We start from the raw sequence: 20012 nt of genomic DNA, 5'->3' as shown, positions 1-20012 counted from the left end.
CGCGGTGTTTGCCCACATGATGATTGTGCTTTAGAAAACAAAGCAGACCGACGCGCACGAGCTTCAGGCGGGAGCGCGGCTCTGTCGACGTCACGCATGATGGACTTTTGGGGGGAGGGGTCACGAGAGGACGCAAAGACTAAGAAAAAGCAAAGAACAAGCGAAGTCGTAGCTGAAGCTCCTCCTTAATTACTCCTTTCTCTCGCTCTCTCGTGCGCTCTCTCGTGCGCTCTCTCGTGCGCTCTCTCTCTCTCTCTCTCTCTCTCTCTCTCTCTCTCTCTCTCTCTCTCTCTCCCCCCCTCGTTCTCTCTCATCCCGTGGCGCGCCTTTCTCCCGTGGCTGTCACTCAGTCGTTTCCCGCCAGGCCAGCAAAGGAAGGCAAGGGACCGGACGGGACGCCACTTTTGTTGTGGTGGTGCGTAAAAGGGGGCTCGCGCAGCTCGCCACGCCGCTGCAAACTTTTTGTTTGTTTTTGTTTTCTTGTTTTGCTTCCCTCTCGGGCGGCATGGAGGAGGCGAAGGAGCCGGTGCGATGTTCGTCGTCGTTCAGCATCAAAAGCCTCCTGCTGCCGTCCACTAAGTGCGAGGCCCGCGGCGACTCTTGCGGCCCCAGCACGCCGCTGCACGAGCCCCTTTCCCCGGTCTCGGACGCGGAGAGGTCCCCGGAGGGGGCGGCTGGCTCTGAGCCAGACAAGACGCTGCAGGAGGGCGGCGAAACGGCCGCGGAGGAGGGCGACGGCGGTGCGGGCGGCACGTCGCCCGCACCCAAGAACGGCAAGTACGACAAGCCGCCGTTCTCGTACAACGCGCTCATCATGATGGCCATCCGCCAGAGCCCCGAGAAGCGGCTGACGCTCAACGGCATCTACGAGTTCATCATGAAAAACTTCCCCTTCTATCGCGAGCACAAGCAGGGCTGGCAGAACTCCATCCGCCACAACCTGTCGCTCAACAAGTGCTTCGTCAAGGTGCCGCGCCACTACGACGACCCGGGCAAAGGCAACTACTGGATGCTGGACCCCAGCAGCGACGACGTCTTCATCGGCGGCACCACCGGCAAACTGCGTCGGCGCTCGGCCACGTCGCGCGGAAAGCTGGCCATCAAACGTGGCCTGCGCTTTGCCCCGCTTGGCTTGGGCGGCCTGGGTGGAGGCCTGGGCGAGCGGCCGTCCAACCCGCTCTACTGGCAGATATCGCCCTTCCTCTCCCTGCAACCGCATCCACACTCGCACCCGCACTCGCACTACAACGGGGCCTCGTCCGCTGCCGGCTTCCTCGGCCAGGCGGCCGGCTATGGCTCCCTCCTGCCGGGCGTCGAGCAGCTGGCCAACGGGGACCTGGGCCGCTCCGTGCTGCAGGGCAGCCTCACCAACTCTTACGGCGTCGGCCTGCTGTCGGCGCAGGGTCCCGCGGCGGCGGCTGCCGGCTACTTTGTCTCGCCTGGAAGCCAACAAGGCCCACAGGGAGCGTCGCCGCACTTGCAGCAGGGCGCGTCCGGCTTCGGCGCGCTGGCGAGCGGCGGCAGCAGCAGCCCTCCGCCCCCACACTCGCACCCGCACTCGTTGCTGTCGGACCCGCTGAGGAGCAGCAGCTCGGCGGCGGCCTTCTCGCAGTCCGGCGTGGCGGCGGCGGCTTTTCCGAGCGTGCTGGGCCAGCAGAAGAGGCTGGCCTCCAACGCTTTCCTAAACTGAAACGCAAAGCTAAGCCCTCTTTTCCTTTTCCTTCGTTGCTATACGGCGGAGGCAGCGCTACAAAAAAGAAGACGACAAAAAAAAAATCTATATTTCAAAGTATCTAAGACACGGAACTCGGCTCTGCCCCACAACACGAAAGTATATTTATATCCACGTCTTTCTTATTTATGAGGACCTTTTGTATTTATTTTATTTAAAATGTCTCAATGTGCGTGTGTCTGATGATGCTGATGATGATGTTGCACCCTGAAAGCGCACAAACATTTATTATTTATTAATAAGATTGGCAGCAGACAATCAACTTTTAGGCAGGAATTATTTTTTATCCCCAACATTATTAATAATAACTCTCAGAAACAAGCCTTACATTAGCGAAGACAATCAGGGGTTGAAAGAGCGGAACAATTTTCTTTTGATTTTTCATTCTCAGGTGAACGTGCTTTAAATAATATAATAATAATAACAATAATAATTATACATTTTATTTTACAGAACTCATAAGTTCAAAACAAAACTCATCACGGATGGGAAATTATGCAAAAGGTTTGAATACGCATTGCGTGAGTGTGATGTGAGTGTGTGTTTGTCTGTGTCCATGCGTACGTGCGCATTTTCATTGAGGGCAGCTAAACTAAAAAAAATATATATATGTATATATACACATATATAAAATATATATATATATATATATGTGTGTATATATGTGTGTGTATATATATATATATTTATGTTTTTATGTTGTGTGTATATATATATATCTATATATACATAAATGTTTTTTATGTTGTTATGTGTTTATAGATACATTCATGTGTATATATACATATATATACGTATATATATGTATATATATATACATTTATATATATATATATATATATACATATATACAAACACGTGTGTATATATATGTATATAGATATATCCATATCATATATAGATATAGATCTATAGATATTATATACATCATATATATATATATATATATATATATACATATATACATATATATATATATATATACATATACACACATGCACACAAACCCAAGCTCGACTCGTGACCCAACGTGGCCCCGTTGCCATGGAAACACTCCTGGTTCGGCACTAGGTTGTGCAGGTTTGAGGAGTTTCATGTTTTGGAAATTATTTGGGTTCAATTTGTTAGTTTTCAAATGTGCATTGACAGGAACTTAATTGTTTGCTTTGGTTCTTTTTACACTTGAACTCCTACTAATGTTTCATTGACTTTGATTTTTGTTTACCCCCCAACTACACTGGAAAAAATGTGTTGAATCTCCTCGATTTCTTTTGTCATGTGCTTGCACTCAATCAAATCATGTGGCTTTCGATTCATTTTTGAAGGAGATCCATCTGGATCCAGAGGATTTGATTTTCTTGTGCCAGCCCCTTAACAAAAGAAAATGGATCGAATTCAACACACCATTTTGCAAAACGATGAGCTGTGACTTAGTTCTGTCAAATAAAATAATAGGCTGAATCTCTGAAGTGACTTTGTTTGCACAGACTTGTTTGCCAAGCAAAATGTGAAGAAAAAGACAATCTAAATGTTGAATGCACATGAAATCATCGAGCGACTTTTTAGTTGAATTTTGTTTTGTGGGGGGCGGAGGTCACGGGACTAAAATTCCAAATTGGTGAACTGAAGTCTGAAGCACATAGTGATGACAAATATGTGCGATCTGACAGAAAATCTTTTTATTTTATTTCCTGGCACTTTTGTGGTTGGTTCACTTTTGTATGTGATGCTCCCCCTATCCCCCCCAAAGTTTGTTTATAGTTTGGTCCCCCCACTGACAGACTGATCTTGATTAAAAAGTCACAAGTCCATTTTTTTGTCTGAATTGATAATCATTTTTTTGGGAGTCAAGTTTAGGGATGGTAAATTTGGATTTTTACAATATTTATGAAATAAATATGATTCTCTATGTGAGAAGATAAAATAGCAATGCAAATGATATTTCAAGGAAAACCGTTTTAATCATTTCCGCCAATATTCTTTTGTAAAACAAAACATTGTGCCTACTTAAAAACCTTCACGATATTACTTACAATGTAAAAAAAAACAACATAATTTCTTTCAAATGAAGATGAATCGAATCGCATTGCTCTCTTGGCTAAGCCAATGCAGAACCGCACACGTGATGACCATGCCACCTTTTTTCCAGTATTTTTTTTTTGGACTGGTTATAGACCAGCATTTGAGCGGAATCCTACTGTCCTGAAATCCCAATCGCACAATTCTAAAGTCGTACGCAGTGAATTTTTGACAATATCATCGCTCGCTGCCGTTTGAATGTGCATTGAAGCAGCATGCCAACTTTTGTATTTAGGAGTCAAACGTGAGTTGCCATGGAAATAACCTCCTATGTATCAATTGCCTCAACCTGCACATGTAGCATAGCCACGTTTTGGACGAGTCCATAAGAAATGATTGGAGCTCTTAAACGAGCAAGCCGAGAGAGAGCCGCGTAAATGAGCCGGCTTCCACACTTAGCGCATATTTGCTATTTTTCGGTCCGATGACACTGGAGGTCCGTGGGACTTCCGGGAGGCCGTGCACACACGCAAGGTGGCCAAGGAGAGCTCCAGGAGTTCGGCTTGACTCTTTTTAGGCGCCCCGGTGGTTATAATGGAGCTTTTTCCGGACTTCCAGCGGCCCTCGCACGCACGCAGAGTGGCCGAGAAGAGCTCCAGGAGTGCCGGTGGACTCTGTTCAGGCTTCCCGGTGGTTATCATGGAGCTTTATTAGAAGGAAACGTTGTTGTTGAGTCGTATCCCAAAGAAGAACATTCCACTCCTAAAGTGGTACCTCTACCGACCTCGAACACCTATACTTATGAACCTTTCGAGATACGAACTGGAGCCTTGCGATTGTTTTGCATTTAACTCTAAATCATAAAGAAGCATGGCGAATGTATGCGTATCGTCGATCTCGCGACGGAGTATGGACGGTGTTGTGCCAAACTAGGTATCCCCTGCTGCAGGAGCGCGCACGTTTTGAGTGAAAGGCGAAAGCCGTTGTCGTGCGGCAGACAGTACCAGCTCGTTTTCAATAAAAACAATAAGAACACCAAAAAGTAATGACGAGGACGTGAGTTCGTGGAAGCATACAATAATTTATTACCGTGATTTCCCATGCATAATGCGCAAAATTTAACTAATTTATTGTCCTAAAATCTGGGGTGCGCATTATGCAACAATACAACAATTTTTGAAGAAAATCGCCCTCGAAATAAAACTTGAAATCACACCTTTCTTCTTGTTTGTTGTCAATCGCGCATCACATTCAGCCATCCTGCCCAACACACTTAGTAAAATTCATAATTGAAGACACATCGTTTGATGCGATGATGCAATCCTTGATGGTGTGTTATTGTCAAATATTGTTTGTTTTTTAATCTCCATCGCAGACCGGATATCATACGGAGGCAGTATCACTGCGCATGCGCACTATGGATCCGATGCGCAGAACGGATGCGCAAGACACGTCAGCTATATAAAGAGCGAGAGTTCAGTTCTCTACCTATTAGTTTCAATTCACAGTTTCAATCAGCAAATAACAAAATGCGTATTACAGGTAATATTTTATTTCACAACACTTTGCCTTGTTCCTTTTTTTTCCCATTACAGATGCGCAGAACGGATGCGCAAGACACGTCAGCTATATAAAGAGCGAGAGTTCAGTTCTCTACCTAAATGCGTATTACAGGTAATGTTTTATTTCACAACACTTTGCGTTGTTCCTTTCTTCTCTGCTGTTCACTTCAAACACGCTCCATACGAACACAATGCTCTCGTATCAGACGCTTGCTCGATCACCTGCTCGTTTGCTGTCACAATGTACCCTACACAAATGCGAAACATTTCTTCGCTATCGAGTTTGCTAGCGCATGCGCAGTGATACTGACCGGCAGAATAACATCCGGTTGTTCCCGAAGATGATCTTTTTTCTGAAATAATTTTACGTTTACGGACTTAAGAGTCAAAATTTGGGTGCGTATTACACATGGGTACAGGCTTTTTTCCAGCATCGACATGCCATTTTTAGGGTGCGTATTATGCACGGGGGCGTATTTTACATGGAAAATTACGGTAGTCTGACTTTTTGTTTCTTCTCTGTGGTATTTTTGAGCAAGTGTAGAAAATTATAACAGGTTCCCCCACTCCCTAAGCAAAGTCAGGAGGTCAAGCATAAATTGACATTTATTTTTTTTGTTATAAAGGTTTGAAAAAGCACAAAAAAACCTTGTTTTGGTTGTCTGTGTTATACACATAGCAATAGGTGTGACTTATGGGGTATCCAGCACACATTTATTTGCTTTTACATTGATTCCTATGGAAAACGTTGCTTCTACTTACAAACGTTTCTACTTAAAAACCCGATCACGGAACTAATTAGGTTCGTAAGTAGAGGTACCACTGTATTTTCAATTTTATTTCCTTGTATGATTGTTACTCAGGCTGCACCATGTTGGAGAAACATGCCATGTGCCATATGGCTGGTCAATATCGCAATATTGATATTATTGCAATATTTTTTTTTTTTATGCTGGAAAATAAGCAAGCTGGACGTGTTCCGAGCTAGGTAATTGAAATTTACCTTGATCGTGTTCAACTATTGGATGGTGATGCCCAAGTGCAAATTTGCGTCTAACTCGTCAAGTTCCGAAGAAAGCGTACAATTCCATACAAATTATTGCGTGTTTTTCCAATGTGCATATTGCATAGGACATTAGCGCCATATCGATTTGTTTTCCATATGTTGTGCAGCCCTGGTTATTACAATAAGTACCAATACATCACGATAACAAGTGGAGGCTGCATGCACACGCACGCACAACCCTAAGCCAAGTGTATTGGCTGCTAGGGAAGCAGTTTGTGGCACTTGATTGAGAAGATGACAATTGCATATTTCTTATTGACAAAAGAAATGCAATCTTTCCATTGATAAATGTAATGTAATTACTTTAATACATTTAATTTCTAATGCACTTTACATTTTAATGAAATCTCAATGCGCTAGGGTAGGTTCAAACAGACAACAAAACAGTCAGTCACCTTTGTAAGAGTCGGGATCAAAGAAAATTGAGAGAAAATTGCTTGAAAAGAGTTGAAAGGTAGTCTTTGTAATAGTGGCTCGGAGAGAGGCCTTTTGAAAAAGCTAGATAGCTTTTTAGATAGAATGTCTTGAGGCCTTTTTGAGGCAGTCAGGATCAGGAAGTCGACTTGTGCCATCGTTTCTGGCGTTCAACTTTGCTTTCAAGCTGCGCCGCATTTTGAAGCGACACTTGCTAAATTTGGCGCTGGTGCACCGGCCGCTGGTACGAGACCGGGCCGCCTTTTTGTGTCATTTTCTTGTGTGACGGCGACGCAAGTTGGGTTTGGGGAGGGGCGAGAGTTCAGAGTTGAGACGCACCCTGACCTTACAAATTGAGCAGGAAGTTTAAAGGTCACGTGAGCCACACTTGAAAGACTTTTGAACCCCAAAAGAATCTCACCATGCTCAGCAACACAACTGCAAGCGACGCAACAAAAGCTCAATTTTGGCTCACGTTCTTTCGTCCGGCCGACTGAAATGTGACACCATCATAGCTGATCAAATTCGCGTCCTCGAATAAGATACAATGATGAATGTGGTCTATGAATGCTCCTGCCTTCAGAGAACAGCAGGAAAAAAAGAATTTTGCAAATCTTGTGTGTGCATGCGCTTGAGCCTTAACGCGACAGCAACCAGCATTATTTTGGAAAAGGACCCTTTGCGCAACAAAAGGGACGGACGGCCATCTTTGCGTGGCCAATGACTCCAGCTACAATGACTCCAGCTACAACGACTCGCTGGACAAATATTAGGTGCAAGGGTGCGTATGTTTCAAAATTCAAGACTGAAGAAACATTTTCCACTTGTGGACTGAGAAAGACGCAGCAAGAACAGACTCAAAAAGCCGTCTAACCAATGAAGACGTCAAGAAAGCATGAAAATGCTGGTATACAAAGTAAGCGTTGATGCAAACTATTATGGGACGGCAAAAAGCAGAAAGCCGGCGAAACGGGCAAACGACCACAAAGCAGAAGCTCCCATGATGGCTCATGTGCACACTCGGAGGAGGACAACTTTTGCACGTTTTGGTTAAAAAAATGAGACCGAATGGCACAACATAAAAATTAAGCCTCGCCATATTTAGCATGTCAAAATCCATTCAACAAGACAAAACTGAATTCTATTATTTTTTTCAAAAAGCACATGGACATTATCAAACTGTTTTTTTTTTTTTTGTTCAATTAGCTGAATGCACATTTAATCCACAAAAGATTTTTCATCCTTTATCTGCTGTTTTTTATTTTTCAGTCGATTGCAATTCTCTAGCAATTGTAAAAAAAAAAAAGCCATTGTGTGTCTGTTCTTGCAACAATTTAATAATACAGCTTTATATAGAAATGATACAGTTAACAAAAAAATCATGCAAATCTTGCATATTTTAATCTCATGATGTGAAAATACATCGAAATACATTACAAAAATTTGGGTACGAGCAATTAATGAGAAAACACTGGATAAATAACAAAATTCTTATTATGTATTAACATTTACGAATGGGAAATATTTACTCAAGAGGATTATTTCACACATGACTTAAAATTTTACCATTTGCTAAAAATCATCTATATATTTACTTAATTTGAAAAAAATAGATGCGTGCAATAAATGTTTTGAAATGAAATATTTTCTGATTAATATAGCCATAAAACATTGCTTTCAGTCATTTGCAAAAAATGACTGAATCACAGTCGACTTTCACATCAAGTCTTCTCGTTTGGAAAGAAAATTACATTTTAAGATGGATGATAAACGTTACGTGATGGACTCAAAAAGACATGGAACGCGGGACGAACAAAAAAATGGCAGGGTGAGCGGCACCACTTTGTCGTGTTCCTGTTTGCGCTTTGGACTTTGCGAGTTGATGAGTTTTGTCATGGCCGTCGACCCACAATGCTGGCCGGCGCTAATCGGCGCTTGGCTATTTGCAAACAAACAAGACAGCACGAGAAAAAAAAGACAACGACGACCACGACGACGACAACCCCAATGCAAAGTCTTCCCTCGGTGGGCCGGCTGGCTTGTCGATTGGCCGATCGACGGCATCGGCAGCTCGTAAGGTTGCGTGTCTCCCCCCCGCCCGCCACCGAAGATCGCGTGCGAGATCCAGGCAACATGGAGCGTGCGAGCTGGGCGGGAAGACAGGACGCCAGCACGCATGCGTCCCGCCCGCCTGGCCCAGCCCGGCCGGCCTTCCGTGACAACGCTAATCGTCGTGCACGGATCGCTGCCGCTGCGTCTGCTTCAATTACCCTGAGCGCCGCCATCTTGGTTTTTTTCCACTTTGATTGAGCGCTCACGTCCCATTGGCTCGTCCGCATGGCCCCCCCCGCCGAACGGGAAGTCGTCGGTACACTTGCCTGGCTTTTTTTCCATCAGCGGTACACAGGAAGTCCTTAATGGCGTGATTGGCAGCCTCTTGTCTTTCTTCAAAGGAGCCCTCTAAGGTGACCCCCCCCACCCACAGGGAACTGTTATGCCTTTACGGTCCACAATGTCAAAGGGCAGCATTGCAAAAGGAAACGCTTCACCCCCACAAAAAAAGCAAAACCCCAAAAACAAACTTTCACTTTGGATGGCAAGGAAAAGGAGGAGAAAAGAGGAAAGACAAACAGGGCTTGCTTGCCCACCCAAGTTCACAAAAACTTATGAATTGACAAAAACATTTTCCCAAAAATACATGAACACTAACTGGCACCTCATGTTAGGTGAACGATACAAGCTCAAAGACAGCAAAAAAGGCTAGGCTCGGCTAGACGAGGCTAGGCTTGGCTAGGCTTGGCTAGACCAGGCTAGGCTTGGCTAGAATGCCTTTATTGTCAACTAAATTGGGAGCGCCGCTGCATTGGAGGGAAGGAATAAAAGGGGACAGATGGAAGAAGATGTTCAAAAGAACAGAAAAAAGTGATACACCGAAATACAAGGAGCAAAAGACAAAAGCGGACAGACAGACAGACAGACAGACAGACAAGCAGAAGGACAGATGAGCTGATTACTGATTGTCACAGGACAATCAAACTCAAAAGGAAAATGTGGCCGATGCATACGGCCGTGTGAGCTGTTCCGCTTGGCCCCGCCTCCAAGGGGACACAGCCGCCAATCAAAACAAAGCGTCTCGCAATCAGCCAATCGGCAACCAATCGGCAACCAATCGGCGCCGTCAAGCAGGAAGTGCTTTGCTGGTAGCGTGACTGCTAAGCGCTGATCAGGAAGGTCAGAGGTCAGAGCCTGAAGGTGCTTATTAAAAAAAAAAAAAAAACTTAATTTGGGGGGGCGCTGACTACATCCTGTTGAAACATTGGGCAACATGACAACGGCGACGGTGCCAGAGTCACAAACGCTCAAATCATTTCCTTTGGTTGACATTTGCATCGTCGATCTTTGAAATGTGATTTTTGTTTTCTTGACATTGACAACAACAATAAGACTTTCTTCAAAAATCCATCAAAAACGATAGCTTCAAAATTTGATTTGTGATTTTTGTGTGCATTTGATTCCTGTTTTATTTCAAACTGTCTGTGGCTTTGGCCACGCCCTCACGGTTGTGCGCAGCAACTCGACCGCAGCGGCCTCAAAGTGGCCCTTTCTGGAGGAGAATGCACACGTCGGGATTACGTGCGATGGGGGGGGTGCGACGTACATCTGGCGCAACAGAAGCGGGCCGGCCCAGATAAATCCCTGGCGTGCTTGATGACGTGTGATGTAATCGAGGTAACGACGCGGCGTGGGAAGCCAGCGCGGGACAAGGGGAGGAGGAAGAGGAGCAAGAGGAGGGAGACGAGGACGCGGCTGTGACCTCTCCTCGGGGGGCGGGTGACGAGGTTAAGCAAACAGGTCGCGCCTTCCGCAAGCACTTGACAATCATCCCGACGCTTGGACAGCGGGCGCGACCGCCGACACCCACTGTTGTTCTAACGACACTGGGAGTGGAGCCTCACGCTTGTCCCTTCCACCAGCAGCCATCCCCGAAGCCCCGCGATCCCCCACATTAGGTATTACACATTTTGTACATTTTGGATTCGTTCATAAACACCACAAATGAGGATTTTCAATGCAATTTGTTTTGATTTGCGACAGAGCCCGAACATTAACAGAAAACAATCCGGATGCCAACACTTTTGGTTATTTGGGCTGTTCCGACAAATCTCAATGGAGACGTTGATTGGAATGGCAACAGCGCCACCGGTGAGCCGGACTTTGCCTTTCAGGTGCGTGATTTGACCGCGAGGCTTTTATGCTGAAGGCAAGCGGATGCGCTCTTTGCGGACTTTGGCCTTTTGAGTCAAGCATATTCAGCTGGCATCATCACAAACCATTCCCATCTTGCAAATAAGCAACTGACGCACACGGGAGCGACTTTGACGTTTCTCATCAGCTACGCTAGCGAACAAGCTAACAACCTCCTCAATTGCATTCGATGCGTCGCTTTAGGTCAGCTCAAGCACAAGTAAACGAGACGCGATCAAATAAATCCTGCGAGTTTAGCTCGAGAACATTCAAACAAATGTGCCGTCGACGCCAGCAAACATGCGGAGAACAACGACTGCCATTTGACACATGGCGTTAGTGACGCTGGGGCCCCTGCTAAGATGAAATCTATTGGTGGTCAAGTTGTGACAAAGGGAGGAAAAGCGGGAAGAGCATCAGTGTCTCATTAGGCTTTTGTGCCAATGTTTCCATTGGAGCGCAGACTCTCACGTTTTCATGATGGGGGCGGAATGCACTAGGAAGGCCACGTTACGCTACGCTATGCTACGCTAACAGGGCCAGCGTGACTAATGGCCTTTCTGGCTGCTAGCCAAGGGGCGTCCCATCCATGGGGACGCTCGTTTATTCTAAGGCATCTTGAATGCCTTTTTTGGTGATCTAGTTCAACATTTGTTGTAGAAAAGGAAACTTTATTCTTATATGATGACTCATATAAAACAAGATTTGGAGGAGGAGCAAATCAAACCTATTGTAACGCGACGGCAAGTTTTTTTTAATGCAGTACTAAAGATATTGCTTTTTTTTCCCACTTACAAGAATTTTTTTGTTAACAAACGATATCCTTCATTGGTCCGCGGAAGGGATGATCAATGGCAGATATTGTGTTTTTATGACGTGACGCCATTTTCTTGAAAAAAGGCTGCTCGTGATCTTGCACTGAGGTTTTGCTGTGACTTTCCTGTTGCACGCCAACAACCGCAGATCGCCTAGCGAGACAGTGTTGCGTGGGCCCACTTGCAGCTGTGCTAATCGCCCCCGACGGCCCAACACAATGGTCACACACACACAGAGGTGGTTTAATGAAACAAGATGGCGGCCACTAGAGCATAGACGTCGAGGTCAGAGTGTGTGTGTGCGTGTGTGTGTGTGCGGGTGTGCGTGTGTGTGTGAAAGCTATAAAAAAAACAAGACAAGAACAAAAGACAGCACACACACACACACACACAGCAGTCACGTATGCAGCGAGAGTGAATAAGTGTTTGGTGGAATGAGTGATCGGTCGCAAAGCCCAAAAGATATTTTGAGCAGACAAAATGGTGGCTGGGAAATGTCATGACGATGGCAGGTGACTCCGCCTCTGCTTTGTTGTCGATGTGTTGAGAAGGTGGTTCTGGTTCTGCTTGTGATTCAGATGCGGATACTGGCTTCTTGTTCAAGGCAAGTCTTTCTTTGCTAATTTTGATGCCGCTTTGGCTTAGTGTTATCTTAGCTTCAGCCTTAACAGTAGTGTTAGTCTTCAATCCAGCTTCCTGCTACTGGTTTGCTTTAAACGCGTTCTATCAAAATGACAATGTTTACATGATGAAGAATTTAGAAATAAAGAGCAAAAATGAAAAATGAGTTAGCAAGAAGTTTTTTTTCTTCCAAAACACTACACAGAGTCAACAACTTGATCAAACATTTTCAAGCTATTTCATTTTAAAAAAGTGCACTATAAATAGGATTTCAAAATGCAATTTCTCATTTTGGTTACAACTGAAGTCGAAAGCAAAGCCCTCACTGAATGGGATAGGAAAAACGAGCACGGTGCCTGCGGTGCCAGGCGAGGCGAGGAAGGGAGAACGACTCCCTGTTCAACTCTCTTAGTGCCATTTGAATCATTTGCAGACTTTCGAGCCTCGGCTTTGGCGTCTTGCTCTTGGTTTGCCTCAGCTCAAATTTAATGACTTGTATGGCATTCATTAGAAATAAAAATGATAATTAAAAAAAAGGAATAATGAGTGAGCAGAAAGTTGTGAATGTTGACATTGCGGCTTTTTGTTCTCCAATTTTTGCATGCTTACATTTCAAACTCATAAATGAGAGTCAATTTTCAAAGACATTTCAAAAGACATTTATTTAAAAAATGAAATGATGCACAAATATGTGCTCCTCATAATTCACGTTAATAATTACAATTGAATAAAAAGTCTAATCTAAATTGACGCGACAAAGATGACTGAGCAGCTCCTCCTTTTTGGATGCTGCCACATAATGCCATTGGAATTAGGATAGGAACTCAATGGGACGACTCAGTGACTATTATTACCTTTTGTTTGCATTTAAAAAATTCTCTCGTCTGACAAAGCCATATGGATCATTAGGATTATTGTGGTATGCGTGTCCTTTGGCTCCCTTTTCACCCCCCCAAGACTTCAAGCTGGTGATTAAATTTGACACTTGTCTCAGGCTGGATGTCATTTTTACAATTCAATGAAAGAGAAAAGAAACAATTCAGTATCAAATGAAGCGCAGCCGCTACTCGATGTGTATTATTTCATAAGTGAAGTCACACATGAGCCAATTTTTGTTTTTATTTGCGGGATGAATCATAAAATAGTTGACTAGTTTACGGTACAGCAGGATGTGTGAATGGAAAACCAGATGGGCCACCCCTATGCATTATTGTTATTGTTACTGCCATTGGTATTATCATTATTATTATTATTATTACTACTAATATCATTATCATCACCACTATTATTATTTTTATTTCTGATATTATTATTATCGCTATATTATTATTATTATTATTATTTTTATCATCATCATTATCATCGCTGCTATTATTATTATCATCATCACTATCATAGTAATTGTCATTACTATTATTATTATTGTTATCATTATTATTATTATCATCATTATTCTTTTTCTTATTATTATCACTATTATTATACTGTTTTCATTATTACTAATATGATCAAAATTATCGTTATTATTCGTATAATTGTCGTCAGCAGCATCAAGCGTGTGACTCATGATGACAATGAATTTTTACATCATTTTCAATTGTTGTGTTCTCAGGGCCACTTGAGGACAGCAAAAAAAGCATTTGTTGAATGACACAAATTGTACACTTTCTGTATTTATACAAATGATTTTTCTTAGGCTGAATGCGCAAATTTAATTGCAGTTAAAATTAGGCCAAGTCTTATGAAAGGCTGTAAAATCGCCACACGAGTGTGTGTGTGTGTGTGTGTGTGTTTTGATTGGCACCATCTGATCCCCGAAAAACAGCAATGGGGCATTGAAATTGAGACATAGAAAGCGCTGTGTGGCCAAATGTTTTCCAACGCGTGCACGTTTCCATTTGGAGCTTGCAGTGGAGCGACAAGCGAGAAGCAACCTCTCGATCACGCCACTAGACAAGAACATACGGCATGGCCTCTCCTTTCCCTTTCTTTGGGCGCTTCAAAAAAGTAATCGTAGGAGACGGTTTGAATTTGGAGCAACAAGCGGAGATGACGTCAGATCGGCCGTCAAGATGATTTTCAAGCGGCACATTCCTCTCGTGCAAACGTCACATGTCATGGGCCGTTGTGTTAGCACATTGCGCAACATTAGAATCTGAAACATGTTTCAGAAGGTTGGGCAACATTCACACGTTGATACTACGCAACACAACGACATGGCTAGGTTGGTGATGGTTGACTAAGGGGCGCGAGGACCGCCTTGCTGGCCTCTTCATCCCAGACAGGGATCGCGAGAGTACTTGGCATGATACGGCTGGACCCTTTTGGGACAGTTCAAGTAGCCGAGGTGCTCGGGTTCCCTGTTGCAAAGAAGCAGAGCTAAAAAGGTGGAAATTTGTCTCAATGTGCACCTTACTTGGCTTGCATAGCGTTCCCTCCATCCCTGAGATTTCATACAAGTAACTTTGTTATTTGGATTTTGGGTCTGTATTTGTTACAATATTGATTAAAAATAGGACCAACATCTGTGTTCTGGAGATGTTTGGTTTTTTTCCCCTTGATTTCCCCAAAATATTGAACAATGACTTTGGCAATGACGCTAGTATGTGGTCGGCGAACGTGTGTACAAAAACATACCGTATTGGCCCGAATATAAGACGATGTTTTTTGCATTTAAATAAGACTGAAAAAGTGGGGGTCGTCTTACATTCGGGGTCTAGAGTCTAGACACACACAACGCTAGACGCGCCAGATATCTTTAAAGCGAATGCTGAACTTAACTCCCCAGGCCAACGCGAACAGTTGTCACAAAGAAGAAAAAGAAAAATAACTGTCAGAAAGGTTCCTATATTGATGTTAAAATGTTGGACAGTAAAGTCAACGCGCCTTAAGTCTCGCGTGAGTTACCTCAGCTTATCGCGATTGTTGGAGCTTGTGCGCAGCGGTAAGTTAAAGGTTGCTGGTATCGACTGAGTATGTTGCTGTGATCGTGTGCATCTTTGACACAAAGTGAGGATATACATTTCATTGTTACTACTGTCTACTGTTGTGCCATTTGTCTGATTGCGGTTTGTTTCGTGTGTGCGCCGTTTGATTGTTAGCTTCGGCACGCTTCTTTAAGTGGCACGACGACTAACGGTCGCCAGCAAATGTATATTGTTGTCTCGATGACTTATGTTTGGCGTGTTGCAGAGACTATTTCATTCATAGTTATTTAGTATCGCGGAACCGTTACGCGCAGTTAGTTATGTAATGTGTGCCGTCTGCTCGTGTTGTGTGAACTCAGAAGTTGAGCGTTGACTTACGTGCTGTATTTCTGTCTGTTGCAGAACCACGCACCACACACATACACACACCACACACACACACACACACACACACACACGCACACCTCACACACCCTTCACACGCTTCATACAATAATCACACACACAAGAATCACATTCACACACCCAAAGACTCACCCACGTACACTACACACACTTGCTCTCACATCCTTACGACCAAACGTGTGCTTATACCCTTTTGCCAGTTTGCCCGTATGCCCCTACGAGCCACAGTGCCTGTTACGTTTTTGCCAATAACTCAGTAAAGCAATCAAAACTGAACCACGTCTTCCCTCCTGTGTTCTGACCGACACCCGGGGGCGAAAAGAGCATAACCATCCGAGCCAACTCCCTATACCAGGGGTGGGCAAACTTTTTGACTTGCGGGCCGAATTGGGTTCTAAATTTTGACTGGGGGGCCGAACCAGGAGCAGATGGATGTAGTGTTTGTGTGAAGAATTATAAATGACATGTAAAGGTCATTGCATAAAAGGTTTTGGCCTTTAGTAGGTAAGCATGGATATTCGAAAAAAAGCTTTTTGAAAACAAATGCATTTATTAACAGCATTAAACAAAATATTTCACCCAAAGACTACTATCAGTGATTCTCATTAAATACGACACTGTTATTATGAATAACAGTTTCCATCACTTCAGCGGCTGCAGGTCAGATTTATGAAAGATGTTTATCTTATGTGGCGAAATCACATAAAACAGCAGACATTCTGACCAAATACATCATCTTGAAGAATCACTGAAAGAATACATCTAAATAAAGTAATAAAGAATCAAAACGGTAACATGGTGACGGATATCTGAAAATCGGAGCAGAGCTTTAACTCACAAACACCTGGTGACAGAGGTGAGGAAACGGGAAACACTTCCTTAAAGTCGTCCTTAAAACCTTTAAAAGTTAAGATTAGTCGCAAACAGGTGGTGCATCAATGTCCTTGAGCATCCTGCATTGTTTGAAAATGAGAATGGTTGCTAGTTTCAATCCCTGCTATTTGTACAAATTATTTTTATAATGCTTTTTTTTTTTTACAACAAACTAGAGAAACTCCCCTTCATTTTCAGTGGGAACAGTGTTGTCGGTCTCCCTTTTTTTGCTAGTGCATCATCGTCTGGAGTAAAATTTGTTGTGGCAATTCTTAGGATAGAGCCGAGGTGTTGGTCCGTTAACCTAGATCTGTGACGGGGCTTTGTTGATGTTCACATGGCTGAACGTCTGCTCACACGCGTCGGTAGAGCCAAATTGTCCACTCTTTTTTTAAACACTTTCTTCTCCTTGGGCCACTCATTTTAATGGAAGGATTCCAGGGGAAGGTTTGTGCGTGCGTGGCTTTAGCGTAAAACTGTATCTGAAAGCTCAGCGCGCGAATTACGAGAATGCTGACGTCACAGCTCACACTCGAAATTCGGCACTGATAGAAATAGAGCGCGGAGTGCGCCGGGTCCGTACAACTGAGTACGTACATGCACTTGTGAGTGTGCAAAGATCTTTCTGACACGGCTTCCGGGAGTAAATGCGCGGGCGGGCGTTTCCCCATCTACTGGGGAAACACAGTCATTGCAGGGAAAATTACAAAAGAAATGTTTCATAATTCAATTTATTGAGGTTTGGCGGGCCGGATTAAACGACCCCGTGGGCCAGATGTAGCCCGCGGGCCGTCGTTTGTCCATGCCTGCCTTATACAGTCCTCAGGCTCCCCAACAATAGCGGTAGCAGTTTGCATTATTTTATTGCAATGTTTTTCGTTATTCAGATTTGTTTCAAGACTACAGTTAGTTAGACTTCACTTTGATGGTTAATGCAGTTATTGCAATTTTGTTGATTTATCACAGTAGATTGATTTATTTACATTTGAAAAACCAGAAGCCATTCATTTACAAATCTGATTGCACTTTAGTTTACATATTTAAATGTTCAGATATTAAGATGCGATATAGACAGTTTTTGCATGATTTGGATGAGGCAAAATAACATGCTTTTTCTCTCGAATATAGTGTTATCATTTGTTTATGATGTAGTGTAATTATTTTCTGTATAAAAATTAAATTTCGTGTTCAATAAGTCTTCAAACGAGTCTTGAAAAAGAGGGGGTCGTCTTATAATCAGGGTCGTCTTATATTCGGGCCAATACGATATTTGTGTGTAGGCCTACCTTGGGTGTACCGCTGGAATACTGCAACGTTGATCACAATCAACAAACAAACATCATGTTGAGAGACGCCGAGTTGTTTGGCAGCCCCCCGCCCAACGAGCAAGAAATCGGTACAAAGAAAAATGAAAAGACAGCAGCGAGTAAGAAGGAACAATTTGTGCGTGGACATTTTGCTGCTGTTTCAAGCGCACCATTGACAAGAAAACCCTTTGCAGTGTTCTTCCTCCCAGGCAGTGGCCATCTTTGTGTCATGAGACCTGTGGCTGCACACACATGACCCCACCCCCCAGGCTGTTATGCATGTGTGGAAACATGCATCACCTCTAACGCCCTTTTACTATTCAAAAGGACATAAAACACACACACACGCACACACATACGCTCTCTCTCTCTCTCTTGCTCTCTCTCTCACGCGCACACACAAAAACACAACTTGTGTTAGCCAATGCCCAATGCCCATAGCGCAACAATCAATTCATGTTTGTGTTTCCTATGATGAAACGCCATCAACGAGACTCGTTAATGCCGACGTGACTTGCGGCACACACACTAGGACAACCACGCGCACTGACGTGCTAACACTCCCCCCCCCCCCCACACACGCACGCACACAAACACACACACACGTAGGCACACAAATCACACTCACACAGACAGAAAGACACGCTCGCGCACGCGCATGCACTCTTAGCTGGCTGCTAAGCGAAGAGGCGTGGAGGTGTCAAACAATGTCAACGTCAAGAAGTTCAAACTGAACACAATGGCGCCGCCCTGGTGGAGTGGCACGCATACTGCGCCTGTTCTGACACAGCAAATATGAAATATGGAAAACATGCTTCGACACCGTTGACAAAAAATGGTCAAAGTGAAGATAGAATAGATTTTGATGATCGCTCTTGCAATGAGCCAAAATGCTCATGTTTGTGAGTTTTCACAGTATGATGAGCACGATTGTAAGCAGATGCACACGCCTGCACGTAGTCGAAATGGACACACAACATGCACACGCATGTGCCCTTTAAATCAGGGGTCAGGAACGTTGTGCCTGTGGCAACAGGTAAACCACAAAGCCCGCTCAAAAAATAGCTCAGCCGTCAAGTTATTGTATTTCAACATTTCCAAAGATTTCTATGTGTTGCATGTTGATCTTTATCAGTTCCCTACTAAGTTAAATAAATCGTTGCTGATAATTGTTGTCAGATGTCATCGTCTTTATGTAAATAAATCTACAAATGAACGTGTCAAGGTCACACAATTAAGCAGCCATACATTACAAGTGCCATTAATAAAATGCTATTAACAAAGGAAGGAAAAAAAATTTTTTTTACATCTTTACCACAAAACTATAATACAATCACCAACTGCTTACAGAGAATATTAGAGATTTTATGTCTTTTTAATAGTCATTAAAAAATGCTACCTGATAAATTTATAGGTATTGTGCAAAAAAAGGAGAAATTTAATTTAGGGCTATACAATGGTTGCGTGCGTATGTGGTTTGGCACCTGCAGATTCATTTACTACAATGCCCAAAGATTTTAAATGCACACGTTCGATACAAGAAAACCAAAATGTTTAGGTTCAAAGTCTCGTTTTTGATTCGACATTTGAATTACACGTCTTGTGGTCCCATCCCATTCGAGATAAAACTTAAAAAGGTTTGATCAATTGTCTTGACTTTTTGTAGTTGAAGTCTGTTCCGTTCGGGAGTTTTGGATTCAATGGCAATTGATGAGCTCAGCAATTAGCCCAACAAGGTCCAATTAAAGGATTGCTAGCAAGGTGTCTGCGTCGAAGAAGTACGGCAATCAACGTCAACCTATGTGCTCTAGTACGCCCACTTCGGCGTGGCTGCCCAAGCCGCACACGCAGCCCAATATGCGTTCTCGCACAAGGAGGCAATATCCGTCCAACATTGCATGCAATTTGCATTTTCTGTAGCACTTCTCCTCGTGACGTGCTGGAGCCTCTCCCGCCTGACTTTGAGTGAGAGACGGACGCCCTGATAGGGTCGCCCGCGAATCACAGGGTTGACAGACTGCAGTAA

General features: G+C 43.8%; 1 protein-coding gene across 1 annotated transcript; it reads left to right on the top strand.

Moving 5' to 3' along the window:
• The first annotated feature begins 300 nt into the window (after window positions 1-300).
• On the top strand, window positions 301-2338 carry LOC119134917 (forkhead box protein G1-like). Its single transcript, XM_037272170.1, has one exon. The coding sequence runs from the start codon at window positions 506-508 to the stop codon at window positions 1688-1690; it is 1185 nt and encodes a 394-aa protein (XP_037128065.1). The 5' UTR covers window positions 301-505; the 3' UTR covers window positions 1691-2338.
• The last annotated feature ends 17674 nt before the right edge of the window (window positions 2339-20012 follow it).

This window comes from Syngnathus acus, chromosome 15 (assembly GCF_901709675.1).
Source record: "Syngnathus acus chromosome 15, fSynAcu1.2, whole genome shotgun sequence".
NCBI lineage: Eukaryota > Metazoa > Chordata > Actinopteri > Syngnathiformes > Syngnathidae > Syngnathus > Syngnathus acus.
The sequence above is the reverse complement of the archived record's forward strand: the minus strand, read 5'-3'. Positions and strand labels throughout refer to the sequence as shown.